Source organism: Saccoglossus kowalevskii, chromosome 10 (genome assembly GCF_978046115.1).
Source record: "Saccoglossus kowalevskii chromosome 10, keSacKowa6.1, whole genome shotgun sequence".
Classification (NCBI taxonomy): domain Eukaryota; kingdom Metazoa; phylum Hemichordata; class Enteropneusta; family Harrimaniidae; genus Saccoglossus; species Saccoglossus kowalevskii.
In genome coordinates, this window is record NC_140650.1 from 32756538 (window position 1) to 32784460 (window position 27923).

At 34.0% G+C, this 27923-nt stretch overlaps 1 protein-coding gene across 1 annotated transcript in view; it reads right to left on the bottom strand.

The window, feature by feature from the left end:
- LOC100370894 (uncharacterized) overlaps positions 1–27923 on the bottom strand; it is a 53012-nt gene that overhangs the window by 8665 nt on the left and 16424 nt on the right. The window contains exons 9-26 of the mRNA XM_085504674.1: positions 27564–27675; positions 26244–26349; positions 25323–25423; positions 24694–24786; positions 22751–22824; positions 21360–21453; positions 19444–19532; positions 15159–15264; positions 14843–15022; positions 13432–14583; positions 12906–13004; positions 12644–12787; positions 12193–12337; positions 8338–8558; positions 7923–8108; positions 7282–7365; positions 7021–7086; positions 6214–6294 (exon numbers count right to left, since the gene is read on the bottom strand). Of these exons, the coding sequence (XP_085360800.1) occupies positions 6214–6294; positions 7021–7086; positions 7282–7365; positions 7923–8108; positions 8338–8558; positions 12193–12337; positions 12644–12787; positions 12906–13004; positions 13432–14583; positions 14843–15022; positions 15159–15264; positions 19444–19532; positions 21360–21453; positions 22751–22824; positions 24694–24786; positions 25323–25423; positions 26244–26349; positions 27564–27675 (3133 nt within the window). The remainder of the gene's footprint in view (positions 1–6213; positions 6295–7020; positions 7087–7281; positions 7366–7922; positions 8109–8337; positions 8559–12192; positions 12338–12643; positions 12788–12905; positions 13005–13431; positions 14584–14842; positions 15023–15158; positions 15265–19443; positions 19533–21359; positions 21454–22750; positions 22825–24693; positions 24787–25322; positions 25424–26243; positions 26350–27563; positions 27676–27923) is intronic.

Genomic DNA, 27923 nt, shown 5'->3' on the forward strand with positions numbered 1-27923 from the left:
CAAAAATATTCACCAAAATCAGAGAATTAATGATATCATTACAAAATAAACAAATCTGAGATAGGTTCACATGTAGTACCTATATATGTAATATCAAAGCAATTGGACTTGCGTTTTTTAAAAAGAAGTCGAAAATATCACTTTTTACTAAAAATTACAAAAATATTCACCAAAATTAGAGAATTGAAGATATCATTACAAAATGAACAAATCTGAGAGAGGTCCACATGTAGTACCTATATATGTAGTATCAAAGCAATTGGACTTGCGGTTTTTAACAAGAAATCGAAAATATCACTTTATTTACCAAAAATGACAAAAATATTCACCAAAATTAGAGAAATGAAGATATCATCATGAAATGAACAAACCTAAGAGAGGTCTGACCAAGGTACATATATACTAAATATGTAGTTTTCAAGAAGAAATTGAAAAAGTAAAACATTGACACGGACGACGACGGACAATCACTAATCATAAGCTCCGCTTGTCAAAGTCAACAGCGGAGCTAAAAATATAAATACAAATGTTTCATAGAAATTATGCAGTTCAAAAAGTTAAAATTACTAATATAATTACTCACTTGCTTTCAATTTCACTATTTTAACCTATAAAATAGTAAGTCAAATCCACTAAATCAAATCAAGGTGAAGATAGAATAGAATGCACTGTTTTACCGCCAAACTAATTAAGTTGAAACTAAGTGAACACCCTTAAAAAATACTGATTACATTCCAGTAAGAATAAATAGCATATCATCTGATGTGATACACCTCAGTGGTCATTATATTTTGAAAATTCAAATTTTAATAATGTCAATATTAATTTATAAATGTGCAATCACTTCATTTCAAAAAAAAAAACAGATGTCCCAGAAATTCTTATTTGGCAAATAGCATTGAGGTCAAGAGAAGGTCACACTGAAGCACAATTGAGATGAATGTGTTTTTCACTGCAGAAAACAGATCAATTCATCACTTCGAAAAGAAAGTGTCATAATTATAATCTCAGTATTGAGCCAATTACCTAAAAAAGAGATTAACTACGAGGTGTCAGTGGTTTTTCTCTCTTGAGGGGACACAGGCAATTTCAATTTGTCAATAAAACAACCTATATTCATTAAGTAACACATATACTTCAGGGTCTTATTATCTTCATCAATACGACTCAATCTCCTGAAATTTTAGACATTTATTTTCCAATATTCTATTTTTACTCCATCACTAATAGAGTGAAAATAGCAAATATTGTAGATGATCTTTTACAATATCTAATTGTGCAGATATTTTGTTTTTAATCAAGAATCTGAGCAGTTCATGTTTGAATTATGTACAGAACCAATATTGAACAGTGAGGATGTAATGCCTATGCCAATCACAATGCGATTTGATCCACGCTCTCAATTTAGTTAGATTACTATGATGCTCACAGCAAGCTGTGATAAACAGGCTGCTCACAACATGGTGCAATGACTATGATGCTCACAGCAAGCTGTGATAAACAGGCTGCTCACAACATGGTGCAATGACTATGATGCTCACAGCAAGCTGTGATAAACAGGCTGCTCACAACATGGTGCAATGACTATGATGCTCACAGCAAGCTGTGATAAACAGGCTGCTCACAACATTGTTGGAAAACATTGGGAAACCCACCTGCTGAAAGCTCCATAGACATACCAAATTCAACGAAAAAAAAGAAGTCAACAGGCTATAGTTAAGTTCATAAAAAAGAAACTCATCAAAATTATAATAGTCCCAAAATGAATCATTTTTATTAAGGGAAGGCCATATTTGTGATTGAATTGCCATGATTGTCAAGCACTATGCGAATGATAAGCCATGGATGACATGTCAATTAAATACAAAATGTATCCAAGACCACAGACTGGGTAAACAGTGTACATTTATAAAGTACTTGTAAATAATGTGAGTACCATGATAAGACCCTACTTAGAAGTAACGCAACCAATTTTGCCTAAACACTATCCTGAATAGCTTTGTCAAATTTCATGTCCCTGGCACCAGTCACTCAGATGAAACTATCCACAGACACAGGACTATTTTATCTCCAATACTGAAATTCCATTCCCTCCAGTGTTACATTTCAATTATCTCCCTGGGGACTAAGGCCATAGAGAGAATAAATTTATTGCAGCAATAAATGCACTCACTTAGAGTGATAAAGAAAGCCGAGTGGATGAGGAATGAAAGACGCTTATAGACATATCAATATCAAAGATTTGCCACAGCTGCATGTATGCATTTATTGTTTCCTGATTTCACAAATTCTGAATGACAATAAACAGATACTTTGTCCGGCTGACTGTCAGATTTATAAATAAGATGCTGAAGTAGTATTACTATTGCTTAGGAAATTAAACATGTTTTCAAAATATGTTTTATTCTACTGTTTTGACTCTAATCAGTACTAATTTAATTTAAATGAGATTGAGACAGTACTGTGTAGAGATAATTTTATATTGAAGTCCATGCTATAATGATGTTAGCCCAATATGTACAATGTGATGATGATTTTGTTAAAACAGATCAGCAACAACTCAATAATAATAATAATAATAATAATAATAATAATAATAATAATAAGTAAATTATGTAGTTAATACAAAAGCGAACAGCCATGCATGGCACAGTCCCCGTTAGTTATCAAATTTAAGATATATAGTTTTGTTTATAGTAATATAGCTGGAATATAACCATGTCAGGAATATGATTTTTTAACATTAAAATGATTGACATTTGTATCTGATCATCAAACAAGTACTTGTCCATATTGAGAGATATTGCTCTGGAACAGCATTCAAAATCAGCCATTTTGAATACATGTATATATATAACATGATGTACAACGAATATCTAAAATTTGAATATAATCAATCAAAGCATTTAAGAGATATGGCTCTAGAAGCCCAATCATTAAAACAAAATGGCCGCCAGTCAGCCATTTTGAATCCAATCTGAAAAATAAAATGACGTGCATCAGGAACCTGTAATGTCTAATGTATGTACCAAGTTTGAACGAAATGCATCCATAAATGCCAGAAATGCTTGATATTTGATGATTTTTTAGCACAAAAAATGACCACCATTCGGCCATTTTGAATAGGATCGTCAAACCAATATATCTGTTTATCTATGACATGATGTATAATGAATATTTAAAATTTGGACATAATCAGTGAAAGCAATTCAGAGATATGGCAAGAGAACCACATTCATTAATATAAAATGGCCGCCAGTCTGGCATTTTGAATCTTATCTGAAAAACAAAATTATTTGCATTAAGGTCCCATTAATGTCTAATGTATATACCAAGTTTGAACAAAATCCATTGGTAAACAACTGAGAAATGCTTGATTTTTAGGATTTTTTAGCACAAAAATGGCCACCATTCGGGCATCTTGAATCAGATCGTAAAACAAAATGATGTGCATTAAGGTCCCATTAATGTCTAATGTATATACCAAGTTTGAACAAAATCCATCTGTAAACAGCCAAGAAATGCTTGATTTTGATGATTATTAGCACAAAAATGGCCACCATTCAGCCATCTTGAATCAGATCGTGAAACAAATTGATGTGCATATGTATAATATCATGTATGATATATGTGTGAAGTTTGATTGTGATTGGTCCAGGCATTTCTAAGATACAGGTCCGGAGCACGCACAGATGCATGCACGGACACACTGAGGTCAAAACATAAGATTAATTTAAAAAAACAACAAGAGCAAATATCCACAAGGTAAGGCATAAATGTATAAGAATGATTTCTGAAATGATTTTATCTGCCACTGCTTGTTGCTAAGGACACACCCACCTAACTAACTAACTAGGAATCTCATTCATGCATCTTGATGAGGTCACATGACCAACAATTCCTCTCAAATTTGAGTACAGTTTATAGAGGCCCAACTAAGTATCACAACAAATAGGACAGTTTTTAAGTTTTACCAAAAATATAGAGAACTCATGTTATCATCACAAACAGAACACATCTAACAGAGGTCAAAAATAACATGACAAAAATATTGTTAAAATAGATAATTAAAGTAATCTTCCTAAAAGTAACAATTCTCCCCAATGCAAATATTGCAGTTATGATGATTCATATATATTTATAATCATTTTAAATATTTTATTTTGATTGCTAATGCAAAATATCCAGTGTATTAAAATACATTAGGAATACAATGTAACAACACGAGTATAAAATTGTCATGCATCAAGCTGCTGTATACATTGTGAATTTGAATCATTTTTACACAGAGAATAAGCTCACTTTGTACTCACTTTTTACTTAGAGGAATCAAAACAAAATTTGCAATCACTTTATACTAGGCATTGTGATTATTGTAAGACTAATGTTGAGCAAAATTTAAAAACAAGTAACATACTTTACATGTAAGTGTACTTTTCTCCGCTCTATGATGTACGACCTCAAGACAAGGTCAATAAACATGACTGTATGTACAGTCTCATGATTGTAGCAATATTGTGAAAACTCTTTTGGACACAACACAGATAAACCAATCTCATATTACCAATCAATTTTAAATTAAACAACCTGATTGATTTACTCCTTGCATTGAGTGGAAATTCATACTAAGTTATCAGTGATTTCATCAACACGAATATGCAGAGGTAATAATAGCCACCATCTTGTAACAGATGAACATTTATTCAAATTACAAACTGTGTGAAGTACAATCAATTGGATTTTCGCTGACAATGACGAAAGAAAAATGTGTGTTTCAGTGTAAATTCAGGCATTCAACATAGAGTGGTGTGGCACACAGAGTGACATGGCAACAAAATTTGATTTGCAAGTCACATTTCAGCAAGTTTTCTCATGCGAATCTGTCATCTCAATTACAGGGTCATTCTTAAGGATTAAAGCTGTAGCACAAGTTAGATGTTTTTTTTATCTTACTTAGGGATAACTTAGGGAGTGAAAGTAAACAGGAAATGTTCCTGAAATGTAATTTTTTACTATTTTAGTCACTATATTAACACAAGGATTGTCCCGGCTGATACATCAATTCCAAAATAATTGAATATATAAAATCCCCATGCTGCCTCAGGTATCAATGCCCATACAGCATAGGTAAAATAAACTTAACCAATACATTTAATAGTTACAAAATCTACTATAAATGTATACCCCAGGGACTACAAAATGAGAGAATCATAGTTTTACGTCATATCCAAACAGCCTTTGGCAGAAAAAAAAAGTCAGGGCACGATAGCACAATTTTGTGTCTTTGCATCTCAGAACACCATGAACACTTGTCAATATTGATTGCCATTTTATCCAAAGCACCACAAATCGGCAGTACACAAATACCGACCCTAGAATAAATAACCATTGCCAAATGCAAAAAAAACTTTTTTACTTACTCAATGACTCATTTCCCTTATCTAGAAATGTGTTTTTAGCAAATTTCTCATGGTCACTCGGACCTCATCTGACAGTGATCAAATTCAACAGTGCCCTCTAGTGTCAACATTATGAAACCTTGAAAACACAAAGATAACACCATATTTGCTCCGTTATTAGTACAAACACTTACTCCAATTATGGATGTATATGTCTATGGTCCAAAATAAATAATAGTTTAATGATCTCTTATACATTAAATGACATTTTTTGGTTTATGTGTGCTTCTATTGGAGAAGTACTTCTAATAAAACAAATACAATAGCCTTATCCTCTAATAAAGAGTAAAACACTAATTATAACACAAGGTACGTGCCACCATTATATATTTACTGTAAAGGGGGTAATTATACTGAAAATGTGCTAAATTAAAACTCAGTGAATATGTAAAATTTAGCATAGAACACATTATCTAAATGATAAAACCGTGAATTTAAAACCCACTGAATATGCCTGAAATGATAAATCAGCGAAATTTTAACCCAGTGAAAATTAGTCATTTTACAGTATATGGTAGATCTATTGTATCCATTCTATAGTGTTTTCGTCCATTGGTGCCAATACAAAAATACACTAATTTAAACTAAGGAGAATACATTTCAAAGAAACCTTGGAAAAATCTACATTATGGGAAATAAGCACAAAAGTCAACACTAGAGGGAGACATGTGACACAGAGAAATAAAATATTTTCTATAGCTAGCTGTATTTGAATAAAAGTGACAGCGCCCTCTATAGTTGAAATGTAACCTACCTGGACTACAAGTCTTCGATATAAATGAATGAGTTTCTTGGTTGACCAACTATATAACTGTAATAACTGCATGACATGTTCCTATGGAGATAAAACAATGAGGTTTATAAATATATATGCATAAATACAATGGTTTTAAGTTTTTGAGAACCAACATTTTTTCAGTTGGAAAAATATTTTGCACATTTTTTTTGTTACTACTGTACTCAACCGTGTTAGCTCCCAGGGTCCTCAACTCAGAAAATCATTTTTTTAGGGGTGGGTGCTTACCCAAGCACCTCCCCCCCCCCCCCGAAACGAGTGCAAATGACACTTTTAACTCACCATGTTACTGATTGAGGGGGATATGTCTTTGAGAAAAAATTACCGAGTTCAGGATCCTGGGCGTAAAGCATAACTTAAATGTTTGATGCCAACTTGTATATAATGTATAATCTGAATTGAATGTATTTAAAATAAAATTCAAAAACAAGAAACACTCATGTCTTGCATTGTGTTAACATGTGAACCACTGTGGTAAGTGTCAAAGTTTATGGAATTTTTATAGTTTTTTAAATTTACTTTATTAACCCTTTGAACACCTCAATTTTTCCCACCAAAATATGGATCCAAAACTTGCATTTTCTAAAAGTTCTTGTTAATTTTGGATGAAATGAATATAATTTACTATCTGCCACAGATTTTGATGAACATTTGTTAACAGTATGTAAACAATTTTGCAGTTTTATTGTGAATGGTCATAAAAGACAATTTTTATGTTTAAAGAGTTTTAAGTAAGAAGAATCTTCTCCACTGTGTCATACTTACTGCAGGAGGTATGATCTGATCAATAGACAAGCCATCACCACCATCATGGATGAACTCTATCATGTACTGAATATAAATAACAAGAATGAACAATTACAAATCGATAATTACACAAAATTGAGTTTAAAACTAGAGCACATGCATCTTTGTAACCATGACAACAAATTTTATCTAAAATATCTTTTAGACTTTTTTTCATCAACAACTGTAGTGGACAGTCCCTCAGTATATGAACAATCAAGACAATTATAGAAAACTCACACTCAGGGCTTGCAACAACAGCATGGCTTTAGCTTCAGCTCGATTACCAAATCTTCGGAGTTGATAGGCTTCATTTTCAAAATCCTGTAAAAAATATTATATTATTCTAAGACAGTGTTCACCAGTGGTAGATAAAGGTTTTGAAATTTAATGATCTGTTATGTCATATAGAGTTGGAGAATAATTACCATTTTTGATACTTTCTGGTGAATCATAACTATTTTTGGTACCGGTACTTTCTGGTGAATCATAACTATTTTTGGTACCGGTACTTTCTGGTGAATCATAACTATTTTTGGTACCGGTACTTTCTGGTGAATCATAACTATTTTTGGTACCGGTACTTTCTGGTGAATCATAACTATTTTTGGTACCGGTACTTTCTGGTGAATCATAACTATTTTTGGTACCGGTACTTTCTGGTGAATCATAACTATTTTTGGTACCGGTACTTTCTGGTGAATCATAACCGTTTTTTAGTACTTTCTAGTGAATCTGACTACAAAAGCCTATGTCTAGCAGATGCCTGTATTCACCACTACTTCTATATATACTGAGTATTACAACAGAGCACAAAAAAGGTGATATTTTTTTGTATTTCCAATGAGTGTGTACAATCGTACAATCAAACATAGACTCACCTGCACAATGAAATACCACAACACCAAATACACTTTGTCATAATTGTCAGGATACAGCCATTGGGAAAGCGCTCTCAGATAGTTTTTCAGAAATTTTGTCAGTGGTTCAAATCGTCGTTCTATAGTATACCCTTCCATGTCCAGCTCTACTAATAGTGACAACCCTTGCTGGAAAAATAAATTGAGCTGAAAAAAAACGACACACATTATTTTTTTTTAAACTGCAGAAAAATAAACATCAGACAAGTGTGACAGTGATTGACAGGTTTATTTTTTGACTAAAATACATATAACTTTTGTCATAAATTCCTGATTGATCGGAAATGTCATGAAAACCAAGTCAACACCTCAGCAATCTATAAGTTTGTTGGCAAGTATTAGTAACAAAAACGATGAAAATCAAAGGCTTACATACCTTGTGAGCCAGTAGATTGACCAGACTATCGGTAACACAGCAAAGATGCCACTCACAGTGTCCAAATACAACATCTAGTAGTGATTGGTATTGGGGATAAGTTCTGTATATGTTATCACTCGGTGTGCAGGTACCAGCAGTGGCAGAATCAGATGAACATACTTCTGGGTCAGGAGTGGATGCCAGTGATTCTGACGAAATCTCACCAATCACAACATAATCTATGAATTAATTCTTATTATTCAGTATTTTAAATGCATACATTCAACAGGTAGGAGAATAAATGGTATATTTAAAGGTTAAACTAATTACTCTCAAAATCATTGATATACAAACCAAAGAAGTATTATATTAAAAATCAATGTCTTCAAGAAGGTTTCAGAGGAAAATATGATTTTAAGAGTGCATGTGCCAGTGAACTAAATCTCAATAAATTTATTTTGTTTTCTTTTGCTATTTTAAATAGGGTGGTATGCTTCATTTTACTGAGGTGTCTGAGACCTCTACAACAACACCTACATGTAGGAATGATGGTCAACGTACACAATCACAGCCAGCTATTGACCATAAATTTGTTAGGTAGACTTAACAAGCAGCCTGTCGGCTGAGATAGCTCCACTGTTAGCGATGTACATTTCAATTAAAGAACTGAAGATATTATTTGACAAGCCATGCATGGCACAGTCCCCGTTAGTTATCAAATTTAAGATATAAAGTTTTGTTTATAGTAATATAGCTGGAATATAAACATGTCAGGAATATAATGATTGTTTAACATTTAAATGATTGACATTTGTATCTGATCGTCAAATGAGTATTGAGAGATACAAATGTATTGCTCTGGAACAGCATTAATTAAAACAAAATCAGCCATTATGAATATATGTATAATGAATATATAAAATTTGAACATAGTCAGTCAAAGCATGTCAGAGATATGGCTCTAGAAGCCCATTCATTAAAACAAAATGGCCACTAGTCAGCCATGCAGAATCTGATCTAAAAAATAAAACAAGTTTTTTAGCACAAAAATAGCGACCATTAGGCCACTTTGAAAAGGATCGTCAAACCAATATATCCGTATATCTGTGACATGATGTATAATGAATATTAAAAATTTTTAAACAAAATGGCCACCAGTCAGCCATTTTGAAACCAATCTGAAAAATAAAATGACGTGCATCAGGAACCCGTAATGTCTAATGTATGTACCAAGTTTGAACAAAATCCATCCATAAATGCTTGATATTTGATGATTTTTTAGCACAAAATGACAACCATTCGGCCATTTTGAATAGGATCGTCAAACCAATATATCTGTCTATCTATGACATGATGTATAATGAATATTTAAAATTTGAACATAATCAGTCAAAACAAGTTGGAAATATGGGTCTAGAAGCCCATTCATTAAAACAAAATGGCCGTCAGTCGGCCATTTTGAATGTTATCTGAAAAACAAAATTATTTGCATCAAGGTCCCATAATGTCTAATGTATATATCAAGTTTGAACAAAATCCATCTGTAAACAGCCGAGAAATGCTTGATTTTTATGATTTTTTAGCACAAAAACGGCCGCCATTCGGCCATTTTGAATCAGATCGTGAAACAAATTGACGTGCATATGTATGATATCATGTATGATGTATGTGTGAAGTTTGATTGTGATTGGTCCAGGCATTTCTAAGATACAGGTCCGGACGCACGCACAGACGCACGCACAGACGCACACACGCACGCACACACGGAGGTCAAAACATAAGTCCTCGTTTTCGGACTGCGTCCGAACGGGGACTAAAAATGAACAATATGTATAGTATCAAAGCAATGGGACTTGCTGTTTTCAACAAGAATTCAAAATTAGATATTTAAAGATATCACCACGAAATTAACAAATCTGAGAGAGGTCCACATGTAGTACACCTATATATGTAATATCAAAGCAATTCCTAATTTTCGAGTTGTTAGTTTTCTACGGAATTTTGCTAGAGGGCGCATCCAAAAGACCCGGATGACGAGCCTGAGTGGGGTTGTTTTTATTGAAGTTCTGTATTCTTACATGCGTAAATCAATAGATTGGAAAAGCAAAAAAGTTCCAGAACTCCGCAAATTTCTTCAGGATCGTGGTATAACTTGCAGCAATGTTCGTAAAGCTAAACTTTTTGAACTTGTTGAGTTAGCAAACGAGTTAAATGTTCGCCAAGAGTCAAACAATTCGTCGTCGTACTGTAACACAGTGAGTCGACGATAACTCTGGTAGATCCGTGTAACGTAAAAACTTGGCAAAAAACCTTCATACTTTGCCTTTGTTTGAAATAGCTGATATGTTCGCATATTTGTTACATCGAAGTGACTGGACAACAGCCAGACTGAAAAAATATTGACTTGATAATGGTTATTTACTTTCCGTAAAGCTTCATCATGTGCAGAATACAAAATTTATTTTCACTATGGCAGAGTGTATTCGGCAATGATCCATGAAGGAAAATCCTTACTAGTTTCTGGTGTTTGTAACTGTGTAGTGTGAGTTTGATTTAATTTGATCCACCAGGCGATCAGCAGATGCAGTTATCATAAATGGACACACGTTTTTTCCTTCCGTAGTTATTTTAACTTCAACTTCGAAACAAATGCCATCATAAGGATTCTGAACAAGAAGATCGATGTGGGAATCGGCAACGAGCGAAATTTCCATCAAATCCGGCTCAATGTTTTCGTTTGCGCTCATCTCTAGAAGCTGACAGAGTCTTTGTTTTTCAATCGATGTATAACTGCGGTTGAAAAACGGCTGTTTCCAGTTATTGAATTAAAAAAATACTGGCGCAGGATGGAAAATGCCGTGAACAAACCCAGGAATATAGTTTGGCATCCACTCAGGTTCCCGACGACGCATTCGAATCCACTGGCGTTGAGTATATTGCTTACAGCAGACGCTGCTCAAATTTCAACCCCACCACGAACGTTGAATGGACTGTCATGCAGGTACTTTGAGAACGCCCTCTATCGAATTTCGTGAGAAAAATGGCAACTCGGAAATTAGGAATTGGACTTGTGGTTTTTAACAAGAAGTCGAAAATATTACATTTTACCAAAAATGACAAAAATATTTACCAATAATAGAGAATTAAAGATATCATTACAAAATGAACAAATCTGGGAGAGGTCCACATGTAGTACCTATATATGTAATATCAAAGCAATTGGACTTGCGGTTTTTAACAAGAAGTCGAAAATATCACTTTTTACCAAAAATGACAAAAATATTCACCAAAATTAGAGAATTAAAGATATCATCATGAAATGAAGAAACCTAAGAGAGGTCCACCCAAGGTACATATACACCAAGTATCAAAGCATTTAGGCTTGTAGTTTTCAAGAAGTAGTCGAAAAAGTAAAACATCGACACGAACGACAGATGACGACAGACAATCACTCATATGATAAGCTCCGTTCGACAAAGTCGACAGCGGAGCTAAAAATTCATCATCAAAATCATTAAATCAATTGATTTGTAAAATTATTATATGCATTATTTAAACTAGCCAATGAATAGAGAAGTATTTACTTTCATTGGTTTTGAATAAGACTGTCAACAGTGAGTGAAGTGTGAACACATTTGCATGGCTAATGAGATAACTCTATTATTGATCTTATCATTACAGCTTCCTGATCTTATGCAGTTACAGGGGTTGATTTGGCAGACCTTGGAGCATTTCACAAACAGTGTAAAGATATGTTTGCAACAGAAAAGTATCCTGCAATGAGGCATTAAAAGACTGCATATTATCCCCAATATTAATTACACTGTTTAAAAGAGAGACATTTCTGTATGAAAATATTCATTAGGACAATACCTCCAATAGTAGGGTCAGAGTCAACCTCTGGATCATCCGCAGGTTGGCTGTTCTCGTTGTACAAAGGTAAAGCCTGTGTCAGAATATTTTGCAGGTCTGGCAATATATGTGTCAAAGCACTTATGTTGTTTATACGAGTACACATCTGCAAAAGAAAAGTTTAAATTATTAAACACAATATTGATAACATCTATAAAGACTTAAATACACTTGATCTGGACTGCAAGCAAGTTCTAGTCATCCCATCTTAATCCACTACTTCTTGCTACAATGATTTTTACATGCACTGACAACACCATTTTCCTGACTATGAAGGGTAGGCAAGTGGGCAGTTTATACATGTAATTGCACCACATCAAAGTAGGAACACACTGTAGCTAACTAATAGTCCACTCATCGGGTACATAAATGAATGGACTACAGCATTACATGGGAGGGGGGTTTCACGAACCTCTTGAGTGACAGGTTCAAAGCTATCAGAAAGGTACTTGGATTCTTTAGCAATATACTTATAGCAATTTTTTTCATCCATCAGCATGTGACGACAACCCCAAATACGGTTGGTCTTCATCTCATTGCGAACATGTTGGAGAAGCTATGCAAGAACAAAATACACACTTGGATGAGCTAACATGTGATGGCTCCAACTGTTGTTTTCCACTGTTTGATATATGTATATATATATGGATTTGATTCTAACAAAAAATACTGACCTGTCTTCCTAACATCTTCAAAGCGGTTTTTCTAGACGTTGCACATAAATCAAGGCATAATGTGTTATCTGCATAGTTACAAAGAGTACTCGAAAACACCTGGTGATCAGACGTAAAGAATATGTCAGTCACTTCCATGAGAAATGAGTTAAAACAGGAGAAAAATGAGTTAAAACATGATCTGTAATTCAGACATTCTTTAGATGTCATTCATTAAAGCATGATACTATAACTTATACATCATCTGAAAGAATAGATACATGTATAGGTGATCCATCCACACACAACTAAGATCTAGTTCCAGGATGGCAAAAATGTTTGAATTTGATGAATTTAAGGTACAAATATTCAGCTATCTCGTATCAACTTATAAAGCGAATGGATCTATAATGTGTGAAGTTTGAATGTGATCGCCCTGGTGTGTCCAAGATACAGGTACAAAAACATGGAGAAATCAAGTGTCCAAAACAGGGACCAAAAAAGGTGATAACATTTTTCTTAATGAGTGACAAGTGTCAATACAAACCTGTAACATTTTACTGAATAAAGTACTTCCAATTTTCTGTGCCTGTTTCCTTACATCTCCCATGGCAACCATATGCTCGAGAGTATAATCCTCGTTGAGTACACAGGAACTACAACAATCGTGTTTAGGCTGCAGCATTTCATACATGGTGGTGACGAACACAGAGAGACGTTTCACAACACATATCACATCAATCACAGAACTAGACACTGGCAGAAACTTTTCAAGTTTCTCCTTCTCTTCAGCGGTCTCAGCACACGAGGTCAGCGAGGTCTGACTGTCTGTTTGGAGTAAATCCCCAAGTGGGGCATCTTCTCTAACAACTGAGACAGAGCTTGGTATGGAGGAGTGAATAGTTCTGAAGGAGTCTCGAGAGGTGGAAGTTTGACTGTCAGGCAAAGCAGCAGTCGGTATAACGTGGATACCTTGCATAGAATTGTGTTTGTCTGTGTGTCCTGTAGCAGATTCTGTATCTAAGGGTTCATTAACTTGAGCAGAAAGTTCATGCGTGGATGTCTTGTGACATTCAGTTAGGTCGGTGATCACATTCTGATCACTGGTAATATCCTCTTTACAAAGAGCTTCATCAATTTCATCTTTTATTGCACTAGCCTCAATTGCTGATGGGTTGTTATGTTCTGTCACAGTAACCAGTGACCCACTGACCCCAAATGCTGTGACATCATCATCGCTCAGCATGGAAGCTGCTGAATTATAGCCACAACTTGGGCTCTCATCGCTGAGTGGAAACTGGTGCATGGTTTCTTGTGGAGCTGACTGCGCCCTTGCACCGACTTGAGCTAATTGGCTTTCTATCTCATAACTTCTAGCTACTAATTGCTTAACGTCTGTACTGTGAGAAATCTCTTTAATTGCAAATGACAAAATCTCATCTTCAGATGCAGATGTTGTATTACCATCAATTTCATTTTGTTTTATAGTTCTTACTGATGTGACCTTGAATTCATCATCTATGTTGAAATTACCACCTCCAGCAGCAGCACTACCTGGTGTTACCTGGTTTCCATCTTGCTGTTGATTGGCAGTAATTGTGGACATATGATTTGGGGACTCCCTCCCTTCCTTTGATGACAACACAGACTGTATATCAGGTTTATCATCTAGTGGGGATTTGACATGGATTGGTGTTAGCTGTAATGATAAAAGTCAATTTTAATTGTAAGATTATCAGATAGCGTTTATGTACACATCTATCATATGCGATACTATATCGACAAGGCATTAACAGAATCAACGATATGGCTCAGAAATGGAATTCTAAAAAAAAAAAAAACTTTTCAAATTAATTATATAAACATCAAGGTTAAATGACATTCATTTTGAATTGAATATCGAAACTAAATTTAAATAAGCTGAAAAATGTCAAACAGTGAATTACAAGTGAACATACCCTTTTTGTTATACACTGTGGTGAGCGTGGTGTATGGTTGCCTGAAGATGGTACACTGCTGAATGCCGAGTGTTCTGATTGTGCTAAGAAGGTTGTTGGTGCTGGACCAAGTCTAGTAAAATCCTGTGACGATGTGAACTGCATATCCTCTAGTTCATCTGGCAGTTTTAATCCATGATACTAAATGACATAATAAAGCAACAATAAATGGTGGTTTTTTCCCACCAATCTCAGCAATAGATATTTGTCAACTTAAATAATCCAAAGAAATGTTTCCATTATTATTGACTGCAGTAGGAGTATACACAATCATTACCTTATCATTCTGAATAGACTGAATTACCAGTGATATCATGTGATCCCTCAACACAAATAGATATTTCCCAATTTGATGCAGAAAACTCTGTCTCCACACTTGGTCCCTGAGGAAATGAGGTATATAAAGACATTTAGTGATGTCCTCCATAACATAGCATAGAATTTAGTGATGTCCTCCATAACATAGCATAGAATTTAGTGATGTCCTCCATAACATAGCATAGAATTTAGTGATGTCCTCCATAACATAGCATAGAATTTAGTGACACCCTCCATAACATAGCATTAAATTTAGTGATGTCCTCCATAACATAGCATAGAATTTAGTGACACCCTCCATAACATAGCATTAAATTTAGTGATGTCCTCCATAACATAGCATAGAATTTAGTGACACCCTCCATAACATAGCATTAAATTTAGTGATGTCCTCCATGAGGGCATAGAATTTAGTGATGTCCTCTATAACATTTTAGTTACCGTAAAAACTCGATTAATTCGCAGTTCCTATTAATTCGCGCACCCATTTTATTTTCGAGCGCTAATTTTTAAATGGGTCAGAATAAAGTGGATAACTGCATGAAGACATTAAAAATATACATTTTTTTGAGTTTTTATGTTATCAGTACTTGGTGTAGCCGCAGTCGCAGATGATCTCCGTCATCACAGCCTGTCAGTCGCTGGTCCACAGGGTTGCATCGACCATGTGTCCGCCATTTTAGAAAGTGATTTTATTCTACGAGTCATTTAAGTGAACTGTCCCATGGTGCGTAAATTGACGTTTTTGATTGGTCGGGCGATTGACCTCGTGTCACATTTTCATTACTAGTATATCGGATTCGGTAAAAAACACAGAGTTAAGCGGATGTACGTTCTATAAATCTAACCTTGCACACATAATTTTGTACTGACATGTTTTTGTCCAAGAAAGACGTTCCCTTTCATTTAACCCCCAGTTAACTCTTCGTGTTCATGGTATTTGTGAGAGTTGAAAGATTTTTTGAACAATTGACAAGTAACTATATTGATTTGCGTCAAGCTGGGTGGCCCGAATTTAAATATCAGTGCATGAACTCTGGAGGTCATTGCCCAAAGTCACACGTAATTCAAACGTGTGGTTATTAGAGTTCAGTCGAAATGTATGTGAATAATGCAATCGAAGTGCGCTGCCCAGAGTTTATTATATTATAGTAAAATTTAATTTTACGTATGGTATGTTTATGTTTGTGTAATTATTACGAATGCAACGCATTATCAAGTCGGGGATACTGAAATATTCACAGACCCAATACCCTGGGTCAGTGCCCTAACAATAGTAAAAAAAACAAATTATCATGAAAGCAATACATTAAAAGGTTGAAATATTCAGAGCCAGTAAAATATTGTAAACAAATTTGCATAATTAGAAAAGTAAGTAAACGATGTTGATATATTCAAGGCCAGTACAGAGATCCATACAAGTTGCGTAATTACAGTACCGTCGGATATAACAACAATTTTACTAGATTCACGCGTGGGGCACGAAAGAAAAAGGTTGCTAAGGTAACGCGCCAGTTCAGTGCGTGACTTGGGGGTCAAACTTCGGTCAACACACACTTGATGTCAGCATCGCCACACAACAAGTTTCGCAAAGAAGTACTTGAAGTTCAATTGCGTCCCAAAATGATGTCGCTGATCACTCAGTTGTCGCAGCGTGTGTTGTGTCATGTCCATGATGCACCCCGCTTCGACTTTGGTTTGCTTTTCCTTCTTAGTGCATGTTCTTGTTCACATAAAATGCGACCTCTCACCAATGTATTAAAACACTTTGAATTTATACTTTGCATGAGTACAATGTATATTTGGTCAACGCAAAACATTTTCTGAAACCATTTTTTTCAACGCAGGGTTATTTTTCGTAATATCTGCCATAACATCGCCCGGACGATCTTTTGGTCCACATTTTTCTTAAAAAAATCAAATCCTCCATAAGATCGCCTAGGGCGGATTAACACCCGGTAGATCCGGTAGATGAAAGTGCTTGACAAAAAAAAAATTATGTAAACAATGAACACATGGCTACAAAAATGCAATCAATGGGGCAGAAGACCACCTTATCCGAAGCAACACTGAAATAGCAGAAATTATTGCCAATCTGCTTTTAAACGATGACGAAGATGGTGATTGGTTAGACGGCTTCACTGCCGACGACCTGACGAACAATTAATAATTTGTGTACGGTACTACCTACAAAAATAAATCAAAGAAAGCTTAGAAAGAACTCCCATGTGCTGAGAGTATTGGAGACACATTAAATATAATTTGAAATTACTTAGCTGAAAACTAATTATGCAAATCAGAAAATTAATATGAACAGATTTGAGTGTAAAACTAATGAGATCTGGGCAATATAACAGAAAATCTATGTTTCCAAGTTTAATTGAAATGTGATTAGAACCAAAAAATTATGAATTATTATGCTTATTAGGGAATAAATATGAACAGATTTTTACCCCAAACTAATTAGGTTTGTACATTGTCCTAGAGCATCTTTGTACTAAGTTTCATTGAAATGGAATAATTAGTACTTTAGATATCAGTGTGAAAGCCTAAAATTGGTTAATTATGCAAATTAGGTACTTAATATGTACAGATTTTAACCCACAATTATCCAGGTCTGTCTATTGTCCTACAGCATCCATGTACATTCATTGATATGTGATGTTTAGTACCTGAGATATCAGTGTGAAAGTTGGTTAATTATGCAAATTAGGTGATTAATATGCACAAATATTTACCAGAAACTAATTGGGTCTGCATAATTCTAGATTCATTGAAATGTGATGATCAATACTTTAGATATCAGTAGAAAAGCTGAAAATTAATTATGCAAATTAGTTAATTAATATGCACAATTATTTACCCTAAAACTAATCAGGTCTCTGCATAGTCCTAAAGGATCTATGTACCAAGTTTCATTGAGATGCGATGATTAGTACTTGAGATACCCGTGGAAAAGCTTAAAATTAACTAATTATGCAAATTAGGTGATTAATATGCACAAATATTTATCGGAAGCAATCAATCTCTGCATAGTCCTTGAGTATATAAGTACCAAGTTTCATTGAAATGTAATGCTCACTACTTATATCAAAATTAGGTAATTACTATGTACTGATATTACACTAAAAACTATCAGGTCTGTGCAGTGACATATGACATCTATGTACCAAGTTTCATTGAAATGTGATGATTAGTACTTATATCAAATGCTGAAAATTAATGAATTATGCAAATTAGGTAATTAATATGTACTGATACTACCATAAAAACTATCAGGTCTGTGCAGTGTCATATGACATCTATGTACCAAGTTTCATTGAAATGTGATGATTAGTACTTGAGATATCAGTGGAAAAACCAAAAATTGACTAATCGTTATGCAAATTAGATAATTAGTATCCACGGATTATTACCAAAAACTAATCAAAACCTAGCATTAGTTCAGAGCATGTATGTACAAAGTTTTATCAAAATCCAATGAGTGGTTGTTTAGATATCAGTGGAACAATCATGGAACAGCTAAAAATCAGCTAATTATCATGCAAATTAGGTAATTAATATGCATGGATTTTTACCAAAAACTAATAAAATCTGTGCATATGTTCAGAGCATCTATGTACCAAGTTTCATCAAAATCCAATGAGTGGTTCTTTAGATATCAGTGGAACAGTCATAGAACAGCTAAAAATTAGCTAATTATCATGCAAATTAGGTAATTAACGAGCATGGATTATTACCAAAATCTAATCAAATCTGCGCATTGGCCCAGAGCATCTATGCACCAAGTTTCATCAAAAACCGATGTATGGTTCTTGAGATAGCAGTGGAACAGTCGGACACACATACACACACACACACAGACACACTAACTGCAAAGACTCCCATTATGTACTTCGAACATGGGAGTCAAAAAAGGTAGTGCAGCCAGTGTGTGTTCTCTGCCCGACTATACGCCATGAATGTCACTAGCCACGAGCCTCAGAGGCACTAAAACAAGGTCCTGTATTCATGTTTATTGAAAAACAAAACAAATCACTATAAATTTATGAAAACAGCTCCTTTTTGAATCGATCTAAAAGTACTCTTTTAATTCGCGCAACAAAAACGAAGAATTTTCTGTTTTACGCTATTAATTCGCACACTTGACACTTATTTTTACTAACGCGAATTAATCGAGTTTTTACGGTAGTTAGAATTTAATGGTGGTTTCAAATACCTATTGGTGTGGTGGACATACTTACTGTGGTAGAATGAATGTAGCCCAGTCATTGTCCAAAGTATTCAATCTGTATGCTAAACTCAACATCATCAAATCTATTTCACCGGATTCCTGTAAAAGACAAATTATAGATCTAGTCTACATGGTCAAATCAGAAATAAGACAAATTACAGATCTAGTCTACATGGTCAAATCAGAAATAAGACAAATTACAGATCTAGTCTACATGGTCAAATCAGAAATAAGACAAATTACAGATCTAGTCTACATGGTCAAATCAGAAATAAGACAAATTACAGATCTAGTCTACATGGTCAAATCAGAAATAAGACAAATTACAGATCTAGTCTACATGGTCAAATCAGAAATAAGACAAATTACAGATCTAGTCTACATGGTCAAATCAGAAATAAGACAAATTACAGATCTAGTCTACATGGTCAAATCAGAAATAAGACAAATTACAGATCTAGTCTACATGGTCAAATCAGAAATAAGACAAATTACAGATCTAGTCTACATGGTCAAATCAGAAATAAGACAAATTACAGATCTAGTCTACATGGTCAAATCAGAAATAAGACAAATTACAGATCTAGTCTACATGGTCAAATCAGAAATAAGACAAATTACAGATCTAGTCTACATGGTCAAATCAGAAATAAGACAAATTACAGATCTAGTCTACATGGTCAAATCAGAAATAAGACAAATTACAGATCTAGTCTACATGGTCAAATCAGAAATAAGACAAATTACAGATCTAGTCTACATGGTCAAATCAGAAATAAGACAAATTACAGATCTAGTCTACATGGTCAAATCAGAAATAAGACAAATTACAGATCTAGTCTACATGGTCAAATCAGAAATAAGACAAATTACAGATCTAGTCTACATGGTCAAATCAGAAATAAGACAAATTACAGATCTAGTCTACATGGTCAAATCAGAAATAAGACAAATTACAGATCTAGTCTACATGGTCAAATCAGAAATAAGACAAATTACAGATCTAGTCTACATGGTCAAATCAGAAATAAGACAAATTACAGATCTAGTCTACATGGTCAAATCAGAAATAAGACAAATTACAGATCTAGTCTACATGGTCAAATCAGAAATAAGACAAATTACAGATCTAGTCTACATGGTCAAATCAGAAATAAGACAAATTACAGATCTAGTCTACATGGTCAAATCAGAAATAAGACAAATTACAGATCTAGTCTACATGGTCAAATCAGAAATAAGACAAATTACAGATCTAGTCTACATGGTCAAATCAGAAATAAGACAAATTACAGATCTAGTCTACATGGTCAAATCAGAAATAAGACAAATTACAGATCTAGTCTACATGGTCAAATCAGAAATAAGACAAATTACAGATCTAGTCTACATGGTCAAATCAGAAATAAGACAAATTACAGATCTAGTCTACATGGTCAAATCAGAAATAAAACAAATTACAGATCTAGTCTACATGGTCAAATCAGAAATAAGACAAATTACAGATCTAGTCTACATGGTCAAATCAGAAATAAGACAAATTACAGATCTAGTCTACATGGTCAAATCAGAAATAAGACAAATTACAGATCTAGTCTACATGGTCAAATCAGAAATAAGACAAATTACAGATCTAGTCTACATGGTCAAATCAGAAATAAGACAAAACAAAGGAATTGCAAATGAATGGCAATATTTTCATTTGTCAATGTGTTGGATGCTTCATTTAATCCAAAAACACAAAAGCATTAATTTTGGGGATATTTTTTATGAAAAAAACAGCAGTTATTGTCGCGAAATAGACAAAAACTAAAGAAGGCAATCTGAATGTCGTTTTTCAAGAAGAAATTTCCATAAATTCAATTAACGCTGGATGCACGATGACAATAAATTGTTTACTATTAGTTCCAAATATTTTACACATACCTCTTCCTGGTCAGAGAGGATACACAACTGTTTAACATCTTCCATTAAGAAATTATAAAACACTTTGGCAGAAAGTTGAACTATATCAAAATATCTAATGAAAAAGAAAAACAATTTACACCAAATTACAAATCTGTGGAACGAGAGGTCAGCACAAATCAATTCATTGAATCCCAAAGACAACTTTTGTAACCTTTTATCAAGCCATGTAGGTAATGAAAAATTAGGTCCATTAGATCCAAAATTATTATAAAAACTTTATAAACAAGCAGCCTATCGGCTGAGATAGCTCCGCTGTTAGCAATGCACATTTCAATTAAAGAACTGAAGACATCATTAGAAAATGAACAATATGAGTAGTATCAAAGCAATCGGACTTACAGTTTTAAACAAGAAGTCGAAAATATCACTTTTTACCAAAAATTACAAAAATATTCACCAAAATAAATAGAGAATTGAAGATATCATCATGAAATGAACAAATCTGAGAGAGGTCTACATGTAGTATCTATATATGTAATATCAAAGCAATTGAACTATTGGTTTTTAACAAGAAGTCGAAAATATCACTTTTTACCAAAAATTACAAAAATATTTACCAAAATTAGAGAATTGAAAATATCATCACAAAATGAACAAATCTGAGAGAGGTCCACATGTAGTACCTATATATGTAATATCAAAGCAATCGGACTTGCGGTTTTTAACAAGAAGTCGAAAATATCAGTTTTTACCAAAAATGACAAAAATATTCACCAAAATTAGAGAATTGAAGATATCAACATGAAATGAACAAACCTAAGAGAGGTCTACCCAAGGTACATATACACCAAGTATCAAAGCATTCAGGCTTGTAGTTTTCAAGAAGAAGTCGAAAAAGTAAAACATTAACACGGACGACGACAGACGACGACGACGGACAATCACTCATATGATAAGCTCCGCTCGACAAAGTCGACAGCGGAGCTAAAAAACACAAAAATATGCAAAATGTTGCAACAAAGTCTTGATGAGAAAAATAATGTGATTCAAAATGTTTATTACATATTGAACACTGAGGCATGTGAGACAACAAATTAAGACTTCAATGCAAACAATTATTTATCTGCAGCAGAAAGGAGCTACCAAAACAAACTTGATTACTGCATGATATTCTTAAGTCTAGCACATGTAATAGTGTTTTTGAATTTTGTTACTTACTGCTATGTTTTTAATTTCACTCATTCACATGCAGTAATGTACAAAATATAAACCTATCATGGCTGACTCTGAATTGTGGCTTGTGTACATGGCAAATTTTACCAGTCTACACGTAAAGTAATGGTCACATACATGTACATGTATGTAGCACCCTAATCGTGAAAATGAAATGTACAGATATATATACTTACTTGTGAAAGACATCATTATAGTACTGTTTATAATTATCTACCTCATCACGAATGTTAAACAGGAGAATATTCATCTAAAAAAACAATTCAGAAGATATCATTGCATATCATCATTGTAGTTTTAATAAAAGAACTGAATATTCACTATTTCTGAGTATTTTTTTTAATTCATGAAAAACTGAGTCAAACTGACCTGGCTTTGCATACATAAACAACACCCAGAATGCTGAATAATCTATTCATGCTCAAACAATAATGTATTTCTAGCTACTTTTTTAGATAGTAGCAATTTTATAGGCTATGTAATCTACATGTACATGTATGTAAGTGACTGTAAAGTCTTACAAAGACAAAAGTATTGCCAATAATGCACTCATGGCATTTTACCACAATGAACCCATTTACCCATCAGTAATGAGTCATTAAGCTCACTTTAACTCTTCATTTTTATTTTTCATAGAATATTTTTCCAGGGCATTTACAATTCAAAATATTATCCAAATTTTTAAAAACGTAATTTCCATTAATTGCCATTATAACAAGTCATTGTCAATGACACGTCCCCGTTCCGTTCATATTTGAGTGACATTTACATTCAAAGCAGTTGATGTTGAACTGCATTCAGTAAAACAAAATAAGCCAACAGTCAGCCATTTTCAACACAATCCAAAAAAAATTTAAACTAAATTTGCCCACGCATGACTAAGATTCAGTTCCGGTATGGTGAAAATGTGCAATTTTGGTGAATTTTTGACCTTAAAAGAACTGGCCCAAATGCACAGGCATGTGTATGATATAATGTATGATATGTATGTGAAGTTTGAACTTGATCTGTCCAGGCATGTCCGAGATATGGATCGAAAACTAAATTCTTTAAAACAAAATGGCCGCCAGTCGGCCATTTTGAACTTGATCCGAAGAAAAATTAGTGTGCATCAAGCTTATATTATGTTTAATATATGCACTAAATCTGAACAAAATCCATCCATGCATGACTGAGATCCGGTTTCGGAATTGTGAAAATACGTGATTTTGATGCATTTTCAGCCTTAAAATGGCTATCATTCAGCTATTGTTAAGCGGATCATGAAACAAATGCACATATCTATTTGTGACATGATGTACCATGTGTGTGTGAAGTTTGAACTTGATCAATCCAGACATGTCTCGGATACGGATCCAGAACTGAATTCTTTAAAACAAAATGGCCGCCAGTCGGCCATTTTGAACTTGATCCGGGAAAAAAAATGACGTGCATCAAGGTCCTATTATGTTTAATGTATGTACCAAATTTGAACAAAATCCGTCCATGCACAACTGAGATCCAGGTCCGGAATGGTGAAAATGTGCGATTTCAATGCATTTTCTGCCTTAAAGCGGCCGCCATTTGGCTATAGTTAATGAGATCATGAAACAAATGCACATACATATTTGTGACACAATGTACCTTGTGTGTGTGAAGTTTGAACTCGATCAATCCAGGCATGTCTCAGATACGGATCCAGAACTGAATTCTTTAAAACAAAATGGCCGCCAGTCGGCCATTTCAAACCCGATCCAAAAAAAAAAAATGACGTGCATCAAGGTCCTATTATGTTTAATGTATGTACCAAATTTGAACAAAATCCGTCCATGCATAACTGAGATCCAGGTCCGGAATGGTGAAAATGTGCGATTTTGATGCATTCTCGGCCTTAAAATGGCCGCTATTCGGCTATCGTTAATCGGATCATGAAAAAAATGCATGTGCATATGTCCCATATAATGTGTGATGTATGAGTGAAGTTTGAACTTAATCGGTCCATGCATGTTCGAGATACAGGTGATCACGGACGCACGGATGCACGGATGCACACAGGGCAAAACATAAGTCCCTGTTTTTGGACTAATAATCTGTCACAGCAAATACAGTCAAAACTGCTGTGTGGAATGTGAAAGCTTACCAATCGTGGAGATAGTGGCATAGTAAATGCATTGAGATTCAACTCTGTTGTGGCTATCAGTTTGTACCTTTCATATGCAATGGCAAAATTCTCCTAGAAGAAAAAAATGCAAGATATACTTCTTAATCCTAGCTGCAGTGTTATTTAAAAACTAGCATGTCAGTTTTAATGTCTGAACCATGTGATCAATACAATAGCTAATACCTGATAAGTTGTCATCACATCATCATATTAATTTCAGTCACATGAGGAGTCAATAATAATATTTCAGACTAGTGGCACTATGGTAGTACAGTTATCAACCTAGACTGACAATCACAGGGTTGTCACTTCAAGTCCAGGAAATATTGTTGTATTTTTGGGCAAGGTACTCCTAATGCCTTTCTCAGAAAAATGAGATTCTGGTCTCTAATGTATGTCACTTAACTCATATGACACCAAAATGGTTTTACATACTGCCTGTTGATGGGAGTTTTTTCCCCATACATTTTGGCATATGGTTAATTAAATAAGGGTTATTACATACAGCCTTCTCACATGGCTTGATTAAGGATTAGGACACAACATAAATATGGCATTATTATATTATGGAATAATGAATATTGAGATATGGATTTATAATGAATCACCTGCATGTATTGTTTCAACCAATGGTCTGTTGAATGACATTTCTTGCCAGACAGAAAACTCTTCAACTTTAGCACACTAGATAAAAGACCAATCAGAGATTCTAAACGACAAAAAAAGACATTGCAATTAGTAGCGAATTCAAACTTAAATTCAACCAAATTGGTTGCATTTATTGATAAAAATCATATTATTCTCCCATTTCATAATAATTTCAGATTCTATATGGATGAATATATAAATATTATGAGGTTATAAAAAGTATACCACATGCACAACACCAGAACAGTGAACACACTGACCAATGCATAACAGAGTTTGATGTGGTCCTGTACTGCCTGAAGCACATACTTTGCAGAATTCTCGTGATAACCTTGTAATTATTGTACATCTTTTTATACTCATAATTTATTGAGATATGACAGCCCAAAAAAAAGTGAAAAATATAGTGCCTGCACAATTGTTTGCATTCACTGACATCATTCTCTTTCGGTTACATACAACATTGTTCAAATGTGATATAAATAGGATGCACATCCATAACACATCAGTACAGCAAAATGAATGAATTAATTCAATTGCTTTTACTACTGGATTATAAGTGGCCAGCATGTTTTATCAGATCAAAAAGTATACATGTATTGAAGTGTATATGACAAAAATCATGTAATGTTTTTGTACAAAGAAATTGAGAAATTGGCTGATGCATACCTGAGAAATTACTTTGTAGAGAAAGACGAGACGGAACAAAATCTAAATTAATATGGCACACAAGTACATTCAATAAATCAGAATGTAAATTATTATACAATTAGCAATGACAGCTAGGAAAGTGACTGCAAAATTAAAACAAATTCCACTAAAATGTAGTTCTTTGTATGTTCAGTCACCAGCGCAGCACACAGCTAATATAAACGACTTACCAAGACCATCTACAGGTTGGTTGTCTGGAAACAGTCTTTTAATTCTAGTCAGTGAGTTGCCGCACTGACCATGCAATAAGACAACAGTCTGCTGTAGATTTTCAAACTATAATCAAACAGAGTGGGAGAGTTGATTATTAATAGCCATATTACATACTCCATGTCTTCTGTGTCTGGATATGGTAGCTAATCTTTCTTTATATTTAAATGAATAATACCCGAATAATTGAACAGAATTTTGAATTTCGCAAATATTCACTATTGTCTATTTTAAAATTTCCATCCTTTTCAGTATTGCAATGTTGTAGACAAACCATAGATTTGTTAGGTTGGTGAATGTAACCACAGTCCCTCTATCACTGTGATGTAACTAAAAACAATAACTTTGTTTCCTTTTAAGTATGAGAATTGCAGCAGTCATGAATGTTTATTTTGACTGTTCATAAAGTTGCATTAAAAATAAGTTAAGTAACGCAAGTAAATGTTATCATTGACTTTCAGAGTCGATTGGTTGAAATTGGTCACATACATGTAGATGGCAAAATGAAATGCACACAGTGAACACTACGAATACACTGACTGATAAAACGAATAGAACATGAATAAAGAACCAGCATTGTTGGAAGTGAATGGAAACTTTTAGCTTTATCATGATGGGCTGAATTGAAATCTAAGTATTATGTGAACAAAGACTCATAGTAAACCATGTATATTTGAAAGTGAAAACTAAAGATCTGTCTAATTTCATGAGTGACAATTTAACCGAGTGAAGTACTCTGCCATAGATTCCATGAGTGTAAAAATTATGTGTTGAAAATAATCAGAATGTACATTCATCATTCATTGAATATTAAATAAATGTTCAAACTAAAAAACAATAAAAACATCAAACAACATTTGTTGTAATAAGTTGCACTACTTCTAATTGAATAAAGGTTAGCTAAGGATTGTACTAAACTGCACATGTCGTTTGACCAATACACCACACTGCACAGCTGCGATTATTATTAATACAGCTGTTGTGAAAGTAACATTTTGGCTACGCACCTCATGTTTATGGCAATACACACATGAACATGACCCTGAGTGTTAGACCAAAGAAGCTAACAAACTAATCTGACTGAAACTAAGGTTTTAATTATTCCTCTTAATAGCGATGTTCTTGCTGTGGTTTACATGTATGGCAATACACACATAAACATGACCCTGAGTGTTAGACCAAGGGAGCAAACAAATTAATCTGACTGCAACTAAGGTTTTAATTATTCCTCTTAATAGCGATGTTCTTGCTGTGGTTTACATGTATGACTTTGTACACACCTCTGTCCTGGTCATAATAAGTCTTCCCCTATATTGTAAATGTAGTACATTAAACACTTTATCCACAGTCTTGGTAATATGTCTGATTACACCAACTTCATTCTCAAAATTACTGAAAGAAGTGAATATAATGATAAATATTTCAAATTGCAGTAGTACATGTAATAATGTAATATACATACACTGTAAACCACAATTTCACAAAATGTTTTCACAGCGATCACTGCAGTATAATCCTTACAATCAGAGAGTCACAGTAACTTTCAAGATATTTCTATGCAAATTTAACACAACATTTCTAATTGTGAAAGTAACACTATGTGAATGAACAGGTTAGTAATGATATCAATTTTGAAAAAA